Source organism: Myotis myotis, unplaced genomic scaffold (assembly GCF_014108235.1).
Source record: "Myotis myotis isolate mMyoMyo1 unplaced genomic scaffold, mMyoMyo1.p scaffold_m19_p_7, whole genome shotgun sequence".
Classification (NCBI taxonomy): Eukaryota; Metazoa; Chordata; class Mammalia; order Chiroptera; family Vespertilionidae; genus Myotis; species Myotis myotis.
The window spans coordinates 67076285-67095337 of NW_023416379.1; the positions used below are offsets into that span (position 1 = coordinate 67076285).

General features: G+C 36.0%; 1 protein-coding gene across 3 annotated transcripts in view; it reads left to right on the top strand.

Annotated features, from left to right (window-relative positions):
• The window catches only part of LMBRD1 (LMBR1 domain containing 1), a 79575-nt gene that overhangs the window by 55398 nt on the left and 5124 nt on the right, over positions 1 to 19053 (top strand). For 2 of the 3 annotated variants that reach the window (XM_036317318.1, XM_036317320.1), the window contains exons 10-14: positions 6348 to 6412; positions 6762 to 6864; positions 7363 to 7467; positions 9569 to 9718; positions 10974 to 11052. In XM_036317318.1, the coding sequence (XP_036173211.1) occupies positions 6348 to 6412; positions 6762 to 6864; positions 7363 to 7467; positions 9569 to 9718; positions 10974 to 11052 (502 nt within the window). Of the gene's footprint in view, positions 1 to 6347; positions 6413 to 6761; positions 6865 to 7362; positions 7468 to 9568; positions 9719 to 10973; positions 11073 to 19053 lie in introns of all 3 variants that reach the window. The other variant, XM_036317319.1, reaches the window with a different exon arrangement.

Genomic DNA, 19053 nt, shown 5'->3' on the forward strand with positions numbered 1-19053 from the left:
GCTCCATATATACTGAAGATGATTTAAGACTGGTGAGAGCCCTAGCCGGTTTGGCTCAGTGTATAGAGTATCCACCTGCAGACTGAGGAGTCCCAGGTTCGATTCCAGTCAAGGGCACATGCCTGGGTTGTGGGCTCAATCCCCATTTGGGGGTGTGCAGGAAGCAGTTGATCAATGATTCTCTCTCATCATTGATGTTCCTCTCTCTCTCTCTCTCTCTCTCTGTCTCTGTCTCTCTCTCTCTCTCCCACCCCATCCTCTCTGAAATCAGTAAAAATATATTAAAAAAATAAAAGACTGGTGAGAAACTCCTGATACAAAGTTTCTTTGAAGTTACCGTCTGTCTCAAAATTTTGTAGTAGTAATGCCTTTTACTCTGTGCTATAATCCATGTTTGATGTATTATAAGTTGTATTACATTTGGAAATTTGAAAATGCAAAGGTTGAGTTATATACATTATTTTTCATAAATCATCTCCATTGCCCATTGATCTTGTGATTTCACATGGCCATGTACTCCTTAGGAGGTGCACGTCTCATTTCAGAAGCACGGGAATTCAGTGCATAGACTTATATTCTTAATGGAATTATATTCTTAATTTTATTTTCATTGTAGGAATTAAGTAAAATAATGTATGCTCTTCATTGCCTTTTGATATAAACAGCTCAGAAAATTGCAGCTGCTATCGTTATAGTTCTAAAGTTAGGATTTTTCAACTTCTTAAAAATACTGTCATGTAACTCAAGGGAGAAAACTAGTTTTGTATTGAAGACGTAAAAATAGGCATCTAATTAGACTAAGTTAATGGCTCCTTAAAGCAGCATTTATATATACTACTGAATATATTTCTAAGCATAGTCTAAAATGTTCATTAAATATTTTATTAAACTTTCCTCTGACAGGAGGGCATAGTTTGAGCTTGTGCAATTAATTGGCCTTGGTAACCTATATATTCAACAGGTTTTAAATGTAATTTGAGATTTTACTATATATACACCTCTTATTTTACACACACACACACACACACACACACTCCTCTTGTATTTGCATACAAAGTTATAAATTCATATCCATAATTGTATCACATATATTTTTTTCAGATTTTTATATTGTGGTAAAATACACATAATATAAAATGTATCATTTTAGCCGAAACCGGTTTGGCTCAGTGGGTAGAGCGTCGGCTTGCGGACTGAAAGGTCCCAGGTTCGATTCCGGTCAAGGGCATGTACCTGGGTTGCGGGCACATCCCCAGTAGGAGATGTGCAGGAGGCAGCTGATAGATGTTTCTCTCTCATCGATGTTTCTAACTCTCTATCTCTTTCCCTTCCTCTCTGTAAAAAATCAATAAAATATATTTTAAAAAAAAATGTATCATTTTAACCCTTTGTAGTTTACATTCAGTGGCAGTAAGTATATTCACAATATTGTGCAATATACTTACTAAATTCATTCACTGTTCATTTCCAGAACTTTTTTGCCATCCTGAACAAAAAACACTCTACCCATTAAATAATAATAGCTTCCCATTTCTCCCCATACCCAGCCACATATCCCCTAATGACCTCTCTTCTGCTTTCTGTCTCTCTGAACTTGCCTATTCCAGGAATGTTATATAACAGATTATACTATACTTGTCCTTTTATATTTGGCTTATTTCACTTTGCATAATATCTTCAAAGTTCATCCATTGGTAGATGTATCAAAATTCTATTCCTTTTTAAGGCTGAATAATGTTCCACTGTATGTATATATCACATTTTGTTTATTCATCTATCTAATGGTAGAAATTTGGGTTGTTTTCAAGTTTTGGCTATTGTGAATAATGCCATGATCATGGTGTACAAGTGTCTGTTTGATTCCGTGCTTTCAATTCTTTTGAATATCTATCTAGAAATGAAGTTGTTGGATTATATGGCAATTCTATGTTTAACATTTTGTGGAATCTACAAACTCACAGCAGCTGCGCATTTCACATTCCTACCAGCAATGCACAAGAGTTCCCATTTCTCCATATCCTTGCCAACACTTACTTTCCATTGTTTTGGTAACAGCTAACCTATGGTTGTGAAGTGGTATGTCATGGTTTTGATTTTCACTTCCATAATGATTAGTAATGTTGAGCATGTTTTCATTTGATTTATGGTCATTTGTATAATTTCTTTGGAGAGATTTTATTCAAGTCCTTTGTCCATTTTAAAATTGTTTATGTTTTATTGTTGCTGAGTTATGAGTTCTTTTAAATATTTTGAATGTTAATCCATTATTAGACATATAGTTTGCAATATTTTTCTCCCATTCTTGAGTTGTCTTTTCATTCTGTTGATAGTGTCCTTTGATGCACAAAGGTTTTTAATTTTGATGTTCAGTTTTTTTCTTTTGTTGACTGTGCTGTTTGGTTATATCTAAAAACAATTGCCTGTTGGAACATGCAGACCCCAAGAAAAACCCTGAGACTACCTCCATAAATGGAGGGCAGGGAAAGACTGAAGAAAGAAGCTGGCCACTCCATTCCAGTAATGAATGGAGTTTATTAAGGGAAACTCACATACAAGGCCTGTCTTGGGTGGCTGCAAAATGTAATGAAACCAGGTGCCAAAGGATTGTGTAGGTTAAAAGCGGGGAATAGTCACTGGTACTAGTACATGAAAACTACCAGGTATAGGAAATTACATGCTTGACCAGGTCAGAACAACAACCTGTTTCTGGAGCCAGCACATAGCAGGAGGTAGGGAAAGGCTGCTGATGTATGTCAGAATAAACATCAGTTATAATCAGACAGTCTCTAAGAGGGGTTTATGGAAAGCAACCCCCCTTTTGGCCAAGATCCAGCTTGTAGATAGACAGCTGTCTTGTTATAGAACAGTCTCTTCTCCACATTGCCAAGTCCAACTCCATGAAGAGTTTTGTTCTAAGAGTTTAACAGGTTTAGGTCTTATGTTTAGGTCTATTTTTTACAAAATGTATGTTTTTATTTCAGAGAGGAAGGGGGAGGGAAAGAGAGAGAGAAATATCAGTGATGAGAGAGAATCATCAATTGGCTGCCTCCTGCAAGCCCCACACTGGTATCAAGCCTGAAACCTGGGCATGTGCCCTGATTGGGAATTGAAACATGACCTCTTGGTTCATAGGTCGTTGCTCAACCACAGAGCCATGCTGGCCAGGTCTTTTATTTTGAGTTAATTTTTATATATGGTAAAGGAAAAGGGACCAACTTCATTCTTTTGCATATAGATTGCCTGTTCTCAGCACCATTGGTTGAGAAGACTATCCTTTCCCCATTGACTGGGCTGGGCACTCTTGTCAAAAATCATTTTACTATAAGTATGCTGGTTTATTTCTGGGGTCTATTCCATTGGTTATAAGTACATCTGTGTGCCAGTTCCAAAACTGTTTTTATTACTATAGCTTTGTAGTAAGTTTTGAAATTCGGATGTGTGAGTCATGTAGTGATGGGTTTTTATGTTTTTGCAAAAATACACCATTGTGATCTTAATAGGGATTACATTGACTCTGTAGACCACTTTCAGTAGTATTGTCATATATATACATACACACACACACACACACACACACACACACACACACACACCCTAATATGCAAATAGATTGAACGGCAGAACAACCTAACAACCGGTCGCTATGATGTGTGCTGACCACCAGGGGGTGTACACGAAACATGGCGGGCATTGGCAGCAGGCGGCAGAGTGTGGAACATGGCGGGTGTCAGCCGCAGCGAGATGGTGGAGCAGATGAGTGGCGGGGGCGGGGGGGGGCGCGTCAGACCAAGGCAGGACACCGGTTGCTGTCATTGGGGCGAGCCTCTGGTGGTTACTGAAAATTCTTTGCTTCTGCATGCCATGGTCCTGCCTGACACTCATACCTGCTGCCGGCACCAGCCCTGCTCACACCCGCTGCCAGCACCGGCGCCGGCCCTGATTGCTTGTCACCATCAGCAGGTGCAAGTGGCAGCTGCCAACCTCAATCGCCCCTCAGGGCTTCTCCACTTCCCCCTGCTCCTGAGGGGCGATCAGGGCCAGCAGCTGCCTCTCACACCCACTGCTGGTGATGGCCCCGCTTGCACTGGCGCTGGTCCCGATTGCTCAGTGCTGTCAGCGGGTGCAAGCGGCAGCTGCTGGCCCCTGTCACCCCTGAGGGCTTCTCCACCTCCCCGTGCTCCTGAGGGGCAACCAGGGCAGCAGCTGCCACTGAACGGCACTGGCCCTGCTTGCACCCACTGCTGGCACCAGCCCCAATTGCTCTGTGCCATCAGTGGCAGTGTGAGCAGGGCAGCCAGCAGACAGGGAACCGGGGGCCTCAGCAGGAGGGGCCAGGCGGGGGCATGGAGGATGGGCCGAGACCCGCCCCTGTGCCCACCGCAGCCTCGTGGCTCACAGTTCCTTTCAAGGTGCATGAATTCATGCACTTAGCCCCTAGTTTAACAATATTAAGCCTTCTAATTCATGAACATAGGATGTTTTTCCATTTATTTGTCTTCCTTTCTTTCTGCAATATTTTGTAGTTTTAAGTATATATCACTTGCTTGCCTCCTTGTTTAAATTTATTCCTAAATATTCTTTTTGATGTTACATAAATGGAACTTTCTTAAATTCCTTTTCAGATTATTCATTGTTAGTGTACACATACTTTTAAAAACATGTTTATGTTTATTTGAAGAAGATCCAAAATAAAGAACTGGTAAAATTTGTAATTCGGGTTGCCCCACTTCTTTCCCAATCCTCCAACAATAAACAAACTTAAACATAACTAAATTTCATAAGGTAAGCAAGCAGTGAAATTTAATTTTATTACACACTGACAGTGTGTAGTTGTTTTGAAGGTCTGTGAGAATACATAAAATTTTTTTTACTTATTTCTGTTATCCTAGCATCCACTGAAATTGAATATGAATTATGTTTAAAGATGTAGCAGATATCCTTAAGATAGTAGTATTTAAAGCATGTGTGGTTTTTCTTTATTATAGGCCACACTACGTTAGAATGCCTAAAGGCAATGACTGACTCTTTCTAACTCTAAAGTAGGATTATTAAATATTTATTGGAAGGATAACTACCCATTCCAAAGTTTTACTTGATCATTTTTTTATTTGAGAGTTACATTTTGTGTTATAGTGTAGTGCTTCTTAATTTAAGCTAACTTGATGTGTTTTGGATGTTTTTTGTTGGTAGTAATTGAGTGTTAGAGTTCATGTAATCTACAAGGTCTTTTGTAGATTGTCAGGAACTTTGTAGTATGAATATTGACGTTTATGAAAGAGTAAATCTACTTGTAGGTGTCTAACCCATCTTTACATTAGTGCAGCAGTGAGGCTCTAGTCTAGTGCTTAGAAAAGCTTGGATTGGGACTCGGAAATCAACAGCTGATCAATACAACATTGAACTTATGACCAACAACAGTATAACTCATACCTGAACAAAGCTTGCCTAACACATGTATTTTTCAGTAATCATGGACTTAGCTTTGTGAATTCTTCAGCCTAGTTGTCTCTGGAACTTGAGATGTCAAGAACAAAAAGCCTAGGTTATTAGTAACATTGGTTTTACCCCTTTTTTATTCTGAAATTTTATTTCTTAGGAACCTAGTTCCAGTAATTGTTTTGCTTATTTTCTACCTTCCCTAATATAAAGTTTAGACATTAAAAGGAAATATGTCCCACCAATTACATTGCTTAACACATTTCTCCACAGAAACATGCTTTTACATGACAGTTTCTTTGGTGCTTCTAGTATTCTATTTCAGGAATATTTTCAGTTATATAGTCTTTTCTGGGCTATGATATAATTTTTTTACATATAATTGGCATATACAATATATATGTGTATATAAATGGTACATATATAGGTATGTATATGTATATTATGTATATATATGTACATCATTATTTCTATGGGAAAATGTTCCAAATTCCATATTTTAACAAGTTAAATATAACCTGATAAGTATTTTGGTTTTGGTTTTTGTGTGTGTATATTAGTCTTAGTGTAGTCCTATTAGTCTTAACTTTTCAATTAATTTTAAAGTTTATGTGTGAGTATAATGATATAAATAAACCTTTTATTTGACCTAGCAAAGAGTCTCATTTGTTTACTTACAGATGAAGACTTTCAAATGCTTTGTCTGTTTTGTGTATGTTCTCAATCTCATAATGGAAATTTAGATGACAAATGCCTAAAAATATATACTAAATTAAAATGTATCTTGGATCATTTTGGTTCGATCATGGTCATATATCAGCAACTCATATTGAACATAATGGTTTTGGCTTTTAATGTCAACTTTTAGAACTATATTTCAATGACTTTATTATTATTATTTTTGCCTTTAGATCATTTGGGGAATATTTTTCATCTTAGTTGCATTGCTGTTTGTAATTTCTCTCTTCTTGTCAAAGTAAGTACACTAGACACATTTACTAAAGTACTTATACAAATCCTATGATGTTACACATTTTCCATGCTGAATAATTCTATTACTGTAATCTGTTCATCTTCAGTAGCCATTTTACTTGAAGTGTTTTAGAGCATTGACTCAAAGAATGACTAAAATGTTTCAATAGTAGTTAGTATTTCTTTATTCTTTATTAATTGATCAATATCTGTAAGATATTTAAGTGACGTTTAATTTGTTTTTTGAGGTTTTCTTTGACTCAGTTGAATTTGCATGCTTACGTTATAAATTAACTGAAAATGTGGTCATATAATATGTAAAAATCACTATAATTTTTATTTTACTTTTTTAGTTTGGATAAAGCTCTTCATTCAGCTGGAATCAATTCTGGTTTCATAATTTTTGGAACTAATCTGAGTAATCCACTGAATATGCTTTTGCCTTTACTACAAAGAGTAAGTAAAAAGAACAATCATTTTATATTCTAGCACATATTCTTACAAACTGTCAAATTATTATGTTGAAAAACTTGTTAATACTTGGCAATATATGCTTGTGCCCTCTGCTGATTTGGCTTTTTATTTACACATGACTTTTACATTGATATGTTGCTTTAAGGATTATTATATTGATATATTGCTGAACTCTTAAGATAAGCTTTTTAAGCAATTCCTGTTTTTAATTTTTGATGAAGTTTTTTATTCATATTTAAATGTAATTTTTAGCTTAATTTCTTACAGGATTTTTCTTATGATAATGGTACTAAACAATTTGGTCATAGTTTGGTAATTGTTTGGGGGGGATTTATTTTTTATTTTTATAGTAGCCTGATTTAAATCAGGGTTGATATTTTAAATATTTGCCAAATATAAATAATGACATTTCAGTTAATTTTATATGACTTCTAAAGCCCTGTGTGTGTGTATTGAATTTAATTTTATCTTTTTTTCCAGGTTTTCCCTCTTGATTACATTCTTATAACAATTATTATTATGTACTTTATTTTTACTTCAATGGCGGGGATTAGAAATATTGGCATATGGTTCTTTTGGATTAGAGTGAGTATATATTACAGTATTATTACTTTCATTTTGCACATACTCTTTATTATTGAAAGTTATATTTATAATATAGAAGTTATAAGTACATTGATACTAAAAGTGATGGAAAATTAGCCTTTTTACTTTATACTAACATAAAGGTGCTTTTGTTGAGAGCACTGGTTATTACCTAAATAGGAGTGATTTTGCCCCCTGGATACTTTTGGCAATGTTGGATACATTTCCAGCTGCTACCACTAGGGGGCGCTATTGGCACCTAGTGGGGAGAGACCAGGGATTCTGATAAACAGCCTGTAGTGCATAGGGCAGCCTCAGACAACAAGGACTCATCCCGCCCATAACGTCACCTGCGCCGAGGATGGGAAGCTCTGGTCTAGAAGTTATATTATTTTCCTTAATGTTTGGCTTCATGGAAACACATTGAAGCACAATTGGATACACTGTAGTTCAAAAGATGGTCCTTGCTACTAGGAGTTAAAGATCATTATATGATTGGAGAAAGGGTTATTTTCTTCTTATGTTCATTTTGAGGCGAATTAAGAATTTTAAAATGAAGCTGTATCAGATAGAGACTACTTCTACCTGTGGGTACAAGAAAAACCACTTAAATAGTGGCTTGAACTAATGAGTGACTTCTTGCTGTGGAAAAGAAAATCTGGCATTGGTTGAGTAGCTCAAAAATGTCAAACCAATATCTCTGTAATCCTCTTGGCTTCTCCCTCATTATTGTAATTTGACAGCTGCAGCTCTATTTATCCTGTCCACATTACATAAGGAAAAGGTAGCTAGGAGGAAGGGGTGACACCTATAATAAAACAGAACTTTCCCAGAAATTGCCAGTAGACTTTGACTTTTCTTTGATGTTTAATATTTTATCACTGCTAGCCACTACTAGGTGCAAGGGAAGCTGGGAAAGGTAAAATTTTAGGTGATTATATCATCATCCCATCCAGAACTGGAATTCTATTACTCTATGTTATACTACAGTCCAATAATAAAACAGGTGGGTGGTACCTTATTGCTAAAATGAAAGTGTGCTCTGCTATTGAAGCAAGCTACCCAGTTCCTTGTATTTGTTAGTATATGTTTTAGTTTTGCTCTGTTATAGGTACATATGAGAATATGTAGTCATATTATCATAAACTAGATTTTATGACAGTATGAGGATGTTGAGTATTTCATAGAAATGAATATTTATAATCATGTGATATGTCTGTTCTTGTGTATTATTATATAAAACCACAAATAAATACTTATATAAACTAATTCTAATTTTTAGATAAAATTAGAGGTAGTTCACAATTCTTAGCTCTATGAACTTCTTACAGATGCTATTGTGTAATAAATTTAGAATGTTTGTCTGGAAACAGACCATGCAAATATTGATATATTCTCTGGGTCCTGAGTTTTTCATGAATAATTTAAAGGTTCCTTTGGATATAGATGCTTTGCCATGATCTATATTAATAACAGCATAATATGCTAATTAGACCGAACACCGAATGACCTTCCAGACATCCTTCCAGACGAAGCCGCCGTGGTGGGGGCTGAGGCAGAGGCAGTTAGGCGCAATCAGGCAGGCAGGCAAGAGTGGTTAGGGGTGAACAGGCAGGCAGGCAGAGTGGTTAGGGGTGATCAGGCAGGCAGGCAGAGTGGTTAGGGGTGATCAGGCAGGTAGGCAGGCGAGCGGTTAGGAGACAGTGGTCCCGGATTGCGAGAGGGATGTCCGACTGCCAGTTTAAGCCCGATCCTGCAGGATGGGGCCTAAACCGGCAGTCGGACATCAGGGGATGGTTCCCGGATTGCGAGAGGGTGCAGGCCGGGCTGAGGGACCCCCCCCCCCCCAATCGTGCACAGATTTCGTGCACCGGGCCTCTAGTTTTGAAAGAAACAAATCTAAACCTGAAATCTGTGCAGGGAGAAAATTGTTTTTACCATCCTTACAATTATTTGGAATGATTATGAATTCTTAGTATTTATTTTGAAAAAAGAAATGATTGATTAAACTGTGTTCATTGCCCCTAAAACATGAGCAGTACTTAGTGCCTTACAAATAAATATATTGCTGAAATGTTGTTACTGTCTTTTTTCTTTCCAGTTATATAAAATCAGAAGAGGCAGGACCAGGCCCCAGGCACTCTTATTTCTCTGCATGATACTTCTGCTTATTGTCCTTCACACTAGCTATATGATTTATAGTCTTGCTCCCCAGTATGTTATGTATGGAAGCCAAAATTACTTAATAGAGGTAAGTGCAAAACTTAAAAATTCATTATTTTGATATTTTAAATATACTGATATTTTAAAGCAAATTTTAATTTATGAAGGCTAACATAAGATATGAGTTCTTCAGATAAAATTTATCTTTGCTAAACCTGTTTTATCCATTTTTGAGCATATTTATATTTGTTTCTTACAGGTTCTTTTTAAAAATGACACACTATTCATTAAAATATTTTTAAATGGATCCTGTGATGCTAAGCTACTTAGCTTTACATCAGAACTTTAATAAAACCCATAACATTTCCTCTAAAATAGCATTTTAAGTAAATTTATTAATATAGTTCCCCAAAAAGTTTTGATAAGAAAAATATGTCTGCTCATCAGTACTATGAATGCCACAGAGATGCTTTATAAATATTTTATTTGTAGGTAACTGGGTGTTCTCTTACCTGTAACACTGATTTCTTGATACTGATCTTTCAAAGGCAGCCGTGGTTCCTATTTATAATTGGGCAGCTAGTTTGGGTTTTTTGACAATTTAAAATATTTTGGCCATATCTGATTCAACCTTTGTTTAGTATTTTTTCCTTTTCCTAAAATACCTTATTCTACTTTCTGTCAATTCAAATCTAATCCATGTTTCAGGGTCTCGTTCAAGCCTTGCTTTAATAGAGTCTTCATTGTTAAGATAGTCTGTTCAGATCATTCCTTTTTTTATCCTGTACTTTATCTTCCATCCTTTTTTACTTTAACATGTAGTTAGGGACAAAAGCATCTAACGAGCCCATCAAGCCCTCAATCAATACCATCTATAATATTGCTAAGGTTCATTGAACAAAGTTAAGTAATAATGTGGGAGGAGCAATCATGGTGGAGGTACAGGAATGACTTGAGTTTGGGAAACACAATACTAGAAGATCACCCGAATCATAAATCTCACTTCTCATACTTTTTTATTCTCTTCTTGCCTCATCCCCAGCACGTAGTTGACTGGGTCATGCTTTTTAAACATTTTTCTTTGAATGAATGAAGATCATGCTTTTCCATGGACCAACGATATTTTTTTCTTGCTTCACTGTGGAAAAAATAAGTGGGTTCTTTCTCTGGGAAGGAGTTCTGTTCAACACAGGACCCAAGGATTGTTGCAATAAAATCTTCATGTTAAGTTTATCTTAAAACTTACTATTTAGAGTGTTAGATGTAGTTTAATAGAAAACAGAGTATAAAGTTATTGTGATTACTTTGGAATCAAAATATGATTTTTAATTTTCATCTTTCAGAGCAATATAACTTATGATGATTATAAAGGCAACTTAACCCTTTCTGTGCCAAAGAGATGTGATGCAGATGCCCCTGAAGGTAAAGCAACTCTTACAACTGTAAGAAAAGTATTCCTTACATTTTGCTGTGTTCATTATGTGGTGCATTTGTTTTAATGTATAGTGACAAAGGAACTTTAGCAAGGAGAAATTGGTAAGTCTCTTCGGTAGAATTTCTTGATGATATAATGATTTTTTTTAAAAAATATATTTTATTGATTTTTTACAGAGAGAAAGGGAGAGGGATAGAGAGTTAGAAACATCGATGAGAGAGAAACATCGATCAGCTGCCTCCTGCACACCTCCTACTGGGGATGTGCCCACAACCAAGGTACATGCCCTTGGCCGGAATCGAACCTGGGACCTTTCACTCCTCAGGCCGATGCTCTATCCACTGAGCCAAACCGGTCAGGGCGATGATATAATGATTTTAATTAAGGAAAAAGCCATTATAAATTAGTTGCTTAGGAAGTAATAAAGGTAGGTACAATTTATCACATTTACTAATATAAGAAGCCACTCTTAAATGTTTTTTCTTTGGTGGAATTCATAATTTTTAGGACCAAGATCAAAAGTACCTGTGACCTAAAACAACTTTAAATTCGTCCAAACCTAGTCACTTCAGTTAATAATGTTAACTATAATAGCATTAACTTTTAAGAACATATAATTGCGTTCCAGGCACAATGCTAAGTATTTCATGTGTATTCTGAGAAAAACTCTGATCCTGTGCTCCTAACCTCTGTATTTTTAGAGAATTACTTCCCCCCCCCCCCACTATTTTCTATGTGCTAAGGTGATTATTTTCCCTTTGAATATTACAATATTTTGTCCTGATTAAGGATTGCAGATTTATTCCTTCAAAATTTACAGGTTTACTTTCTACTCTGCCGTCAAAATGCTTTTATTTCAGGGTAAAGTAATATGTCAAATATAGTATATTTCTTCATAAACCATTCATGGGTATCATTATGAAAAAGATGAATTCTGAGTTTTTTAGTGAGGCCAAATATAGAATGTGATGGAGTAACAGGAATAGGTAAAGAATACAGGGATAGCCCAGAGGAAGAAGTAATTTACTCTACCTGGAGGAGATCATTGTGGAATAGAAGTCAAAAAGAAACCGGAGCTTCAAGGTTAAAGATTTATCTGGTATGTGTGCACCTATAGAAGGCTTTTGTAGGCAGAGGGACAAAACACACAGATAAAATGATCTTAAACTCTGGGTATATGTTCAAGAGAATTTAAAACATTGTTTTGTTTTTTAAATTGTGCGGTTAGGGTATTGGAGAGAAGGAGGAAATGAGATTGAATAATTAGGATCAGGTCACAAAAGGTCTTGCAAAATAACTAAAGAGCCAATAGTTTTAAACAATTAAGTAGATGTTATGATCTGATTTCTTTTCAGTAACTTAATTATACCAGTTATATAGAGAACAGATTTGCGAAATTGAGACCAGAGCATAGAAGTCTTTTGTGAGGTGTTGCCTGGGAAAGCTGTTTATAATTATCCAAAAGAGATGGTGAAAGCCTGAACTATACAGTGGTCATGAGGGTATAAAATGAAGAAAGAAATTTGTGGGTTTAATTTGAAGAATTTCTTATTGCTTGGATCTAGAGCAGTGACAAGGGAAATGGAGAGTTCTAGAATGGCCCTCTTGTTACTGTGTAGTTTGGTAAATTTCAGTTTCACCAAACAGATAAAAATTCATACTAAGATTAGGGAAAAATGTAAGAAATGATTAGTTGACTTGGTATGTTTCAGGAACATTTAGGTGGAGATTTTATAGGCAATTGAATGTTTATGTAAGGAATTCTGAGAGTTGAGAATAAGAAGAGCATGAAGACTGGAACTCAGAGGAAAATCTAAGTGCAAAGGAGGTACAGAGAAAAGCTGTGCAAAAATGCTAATGATGGAGATAAAAATTAATTGTATTGAATAAAAAGGAATATAAAGCAGTGACTGAGTTTACATTAGTCTTCATAGGAATTCTTTTTTTTTTTTTTAAATATATTTTATTGATTTTTTACAGAGAGGAAGGGAGAGGGCTAGAGAGTTAGAAACATCGATGAGAGAGAAACATCGATCAGCTGCCTCCTGCACATCTCCTACTGGGGATATGCCCGAAACCCAGGTACATGCCCTTGACCGGAATCGAACCTGGGACCTTTCAGTCCGCAGGCCGACGCTCTATCCACTGAGCCAAACCGGTTTCGGCAGGAATTCTTAATAGAGATTGAGAGATATTAGATGGAAACTATAGAAGGCATCCAGAGTTGAGGACATTTTTTTTAAGATTAGGAGAGACTTAGAGATGGTGGGATAAAACTAATGGAGTGGGAGTGGTTGAAGAAAAATATCAAAGGTTGAATGGTGGACCAGTATCATTCATTTCTGGAGGAGATGATATTAAGAACACAAGACAGAATGCTTTCTATAGATTGCAAGGAAGGAAGCAATGATGGGGCTCAGTGAGCGTGGGCAGGAAGTTGGCATTTCTGGATGATTGTCTCAATTTGCTATGAAGTGTTAAGCTTAGGTCATATGCTGATAATTGAGTGGGCACAAAATTGAAAAAAAGTGTCCAAAGGTTTTTTTTTTTTTTTGATGTTTATTTGATTTATTGATTGATTGATTGATATTATTGATTTCAGAGAGGACGGGAGAGGGAGAGAGAGATAGAAACATCAATGAGGGGAGAGAATCATTGATTGGCTGCCTCCTGCATGCCCCACACTGGGGATCGAGCCAGAAACCAGGGCATGTGCCCTGACCCGGAATCGAACCATGACCTTCTGGTTCATAGGTCGACGCTCAACCACTGAGCCACACCAGCCGGGCATCAGTTGATGTTTTAAAACCACATTTCCAAACTGTGTTCCAGAGTACCCGAGGGGCTCCAGGAAAGTGGACCGTGGAGGTGCTGCCCATGGGGTTCTGAGGGGCCCCCACCTCCATGGAACTAGACTGGCTTCCGTTCTGTCTGCTCCGTTGCTGGGGTCCAGCCCCAGCGGGTCCAGGGGTCCCCAAAGGTGTGGACGGAGTCGGCGAAGAAGGAATGACACGGAGACAGCGTTCAGTTGATCAGCAGCCTTGCCAGGATCTCTAGCCACAATCTCCAGCCAAGTTCTGTGTCCATGTTCTCTTGCTAGGTTCTCCAGCCAGGTTCTCCAGGTTCTCCAGCCAGGTTCTCCAGGTTCTCCAGCCAGGTTCTGTAGCCATGTTCCCTCTCTAGGTTCTCCAGCCAGGTTCGGTCGCCATGTTCTAGTCAGGTTCTCTTGCCATGTTCTATCCAGGTTCTTCAGCCAGGTTCTCTCGCTAGGTTCTGTCTCTAGGTTCTGTCTCCAGTTTCTGTCCAGGATCTTTTGCCATGTTCTCTCCAGCGAAGTTCTTCTGTCTCTAGGTTCTATGTAGGTTCTGTGTCTAGGTTCTATGTAGGTTCTGTGTCTAGGTTCTGTCCCAAAGGTTTTGATAGACCATGAAAGTGAATAGAAGAGGGATCTGATTGAAGATATATGTCAAGGGATAGAGATGAAATGATCAATTTGTATTTTTGTTGTACAGATTGGTACAACTGGTATGATTATTGTCCATCAATGCTTACGTTGTCTGGGGAAGGTGGTTGAAGAGTGAAGTGGGATGGAAAACAAAGGACAAGCTGAGAGGTAGAGAATAAAGTGACCGACCTCAGAGTCCAGAATGCATAGGGAATAAAGAAGAGGCTAAAACTGGGAGAAAAGAACAAGAGAAGGGAACACAGATATGGTAGGGATACCTCTTTTTGGCCTGCAGAAATAACAGTAAGATATTTCTAGGATAAATAATATACTTGATTTTCCAGTTCTACTTTTTAATGACTTTAGGTCTAGAGTTTTTACTTTAAAATGTGCATACACATAACATAAATATGGTTGGTAATGAAATGCTTTGGGTTGTCACTTTTAGCTAAATGCAAATAGAATGAAAAATTAAATGTTGAGTTGATTTGTAATATTTTGAAATAAGAAGGCAGTGATCCTGAAGATCTAAAATTTTTAAGATTCTGTTTCTTAAATTACTGTACTACTATTGAAACTTTAAGCAAAAATACAAAACAAAACAAATAAAAACAAATCGAGATTTCGGAATTACCTCACACTTATGTGAGGCTTTAAGAATTCCTTTATATTGCTGAACTGAGTGAATTTGTGTAGCATAGATCAGTAAGTGTTAGTCAAGTGATATACTTGACCATGACATTTTTATGAATCACATTTAGTATTTTTCTTTTTCAGTCTAATCTAATTTATAGTGCTTAAAATGACTCCTTTTGAACTATTTAATATTTTTCTTAAACATTGTAGTTGACTTGTCCTTTGAAATGTTACTTTGCAGTACAAAACATAACCTTTAGTTTTGCGGATTTGATTTATACTTTCAACCTTTTTCTGTTCTCAATCTAATCTCCAAATTTAATTTTACCTGTGCATATTTGGAAGAGAATGATAGAAATATGATCATTGAATTTGGAATGTCAGGGTACATTTTTTAAAAAGAGAATACTTTAAATAAAAATGATGGAGAAAAATGAAAAAGCAAATTAAGGCATGGGACTTAACACATGGGGTGGAGATGGGGTGGAATGTGTGGTGATGGACTGGTGTGGCAATATTTATTTAAAGGCAAACTAGTGACATTGTGACATTTTGGTAGGAACATTTGATTAAAGTAGATGATGCTATAATATAAGTTCCTCAGGCATTCGATGACATCTTTGTTATGTGTTTATGGCAAATAACAGCATTTTGGAGAATAATTTTAAATTTAGAAACAAAAATTATAATTTACAGTGTTATACATAAAATTATTTCTAAAGCAGTGATTTCTGAAACTACATATATTGATCTGTCAATTTTAAGTACATTTTAGAGACTTAAAAAGTAATATTGTGTTCATATTTGGGGTGGTCTGGCATTTATTAAACATAAAAATATTACTGAAACCCTAGTTTTAGGTATTTATAATATGTATCATTCAAAAGAGAGTTATTCATATAAAAATAGTTTAGGTTCTTTGTGTTTAAAATAATATCTTAAAGAATAGAACAATTTAGCAAATTTATAAAGAATGCCTATTATACTATATTTGCAAAGTTCTCTTAAAATGACAATATTACTTAATTTATTTTGACAGGTAATGCATAATTTATATATTAAAACAATCAACTGAGCAAATTAGAAATTATTTTAAATTTTATGTCATTACAGCAAAAGGACCTTTATATTCATAGTTTTATGTTTTAATTGCTACTTAATCTAATTTGCATTAATACACAATTTATGTGTTAATGTGAATAAAATGGTTTTAAAACTAGTGTTATTAAAAGTAGCATAGACATAATTGAGTCAGAATAGGAAGATGGAAGATCACTGTTCTTAATGGACAAACACAATAGCCATTGTGAGTACTGGGATGGATTTTTGGAAAGAGAGAGTATGTCATAGGAAACACATATACAGTCCCTACCTTCTGAAAGCATACCGTCTAATGCAGCGGTTCTCAACCTGTGGGTCGTGACCCCTTTGGGGGTTGAGCGACCCTTTCACAGGGGTCACCTAAGACCATCGGAAAACACATATTACATATTGTTTTTGTGATTAATCACTATGCTTTAATTATGTTCAATTTGTAACAATGAAAATACATCCTGCATATCAGATATTTACATTACGATTCATAACAGTAGCAAAATTACAGTTATCAAGTAGCAACAAAAATAATTTTATGGTTGGGGGTCACCACAACATGAGGAACTGTATTAAAGGGTCGCAGCATTAGGAAGGTTGAGAACCACTGGTCTAAGGGATTTGGATATGAAAATAAATAATCGTAATAGAAGGAAAAGTAAATAGCAAGTATGTTGAAATTATAAACAAAGTACTGTAGGAAATAAAAAGGGAATAATGATTTATTCTGCCCAGAACATTATAGCTGAGCCCAAAAGCATAAGTTAAATCTAATTAAGTAAGCTGAAACAACTGGAGGATATTCCAAGCAGAAAAGGAACCTGCATTAACAAGGCATAAAGACATATATACTTGCCAAGTTACTATAATAAATGTGGTGGAAGCTTTGAATATTTGGGGAATACAGTGAAGGACAAAGCAAGATAATATGTTTCTGAATGATCACTTCAAAAAACTCATGAACCCGGTCTTCTGTTATCTTAAGTTGCTTACCTTTTCTTGAAGTAAACTTGTATTGTCTTTTTTAATTTTTAAAATTTTTCAATTATAGTTGACATGTAATTTATGTTAGTTTCAGGTCTACAACATAGTGAATAGACATTCATTCATATAACTTACGGAGTTATCACCCAATAAGAAACTTGTGTTGTCTTATTTGAATATTAAAGAAACTGGAAATGAAATGGTCTGTATACATCAAAGTTAATTTTGGCAGATTATTCTGATCAAGTGTATTTGTTAACATAATATGTATATATAGCCTTAAAAATAATCAAATGATCTACAGCTTCAATTTTAGCTTTAGGTCATAATATTACAAGGACAAATGATTAAGATGACTCAAGTTAGCAGATAATGCTTAAATAAAAACTGATGGTGTGTTAAAGTGCATGAATTACAAAAAAACCAAGCAGACTGAAAATTAAAAATCTAAGGTAGGGTTATAATCAGATATAAGAAGTACAAAGGGGGAAAGTAAGAATTATTTTAAGTAACTAAATACAATATTAGGGAAAAATTAAAGTAAAATGGGCATCAGTACCTTAGTTGAACACTAAGTTCTGCACAAACAAGTCTATGAATGATTCAGAATACAGTCTTTATAAATAAAACATGTTTGCCAGGCTGTTTTACTTTTGCCAACAAATAAACAGGTTGACCTGTTTTCACAGAACCTGTAGAACTTATCATTCTGAAAACATTTATCTAAGACAGAATGTCAGTTAGAGATAGAGAATCTTTTCCCCTCTCAGTTTCTGTATAAAAATGGAAATAAAGGTCATAAAGAGATACATAATTTGTGAACAGTTTTAAAAATATAAACTAGAATCTATAATAATCTATAAAAATAAAAGCATAATATGCTAATTAGACCAGACATCCTTCTGGATGGACGACCTTCCAAATGAATCTGGGGCTGTGAGGAAAGCCTGGGTCTCAGGTGCCTGCCAGTGGCTGGAGGGGAGCCCGGGTCCCGGGTGCCGGAGGGAAGCCAGTGATGGTAGCCAAGGGAAGGAAGGACTACTCTTGCACGAATTTCATGCATCAGGCCTCTAGTGGGAAAATAAGAAAACAAAACTAGAGAGGCCATCTAAGTAGCTCACCCCCCTCCCCCCGCCCCTCTTTTCAGATGCAGAAACTAAGGTCCCAATAGATGAGTTGCACAGATAGTATGAGACTTAGAATTTTAATGAAAGTGTCTGGATTTCAGTGTCTATTTACTATACTTAACATTTTCATGTTCTGTGTTTTGTTTGATCATCTATCCTTTAAATTTTAAGGTCATGATGGGGCTGGGTGGATGGGAGGGGGAATTACTTTTTTTTGCATGGCCACTTGTCATTAGGTTTTTCTCTGAGCCCCTATTTTTAGTTTTTCATTATTAACAGGCCCTCTTTAGTTTAATTGGCACTTTTGCGTATTCTTTTGTGGAACAACAGTCACAAGTCTGCTGAACACTTCTGATTTTAGAACACAATCTCTAAATGAAACATTCAGCAACTTAAATTTACTTTGAAGATCAAAGTTCAAAATACTCATAATTTTTTTTAGATAGCTGTAGAAAGACATCTATAGAACTAGATATGTATCATTTAGGTGAGCAGCTGGAAGATGGATGATGGAAAGAAGGGGAACCCCCCCCCCCCATTTATTTAGTGTGGAATCATCACTGGAATATAAAATATGTGTATAGGACTTATTAACCAAATTCTTCTATGGATATATGCCACTAAATATAAATACAAATTTTATATATATGTATATATATATGCCTAAGCAACCATCCGACCGTTCGACTGGCAGCTATGATGCA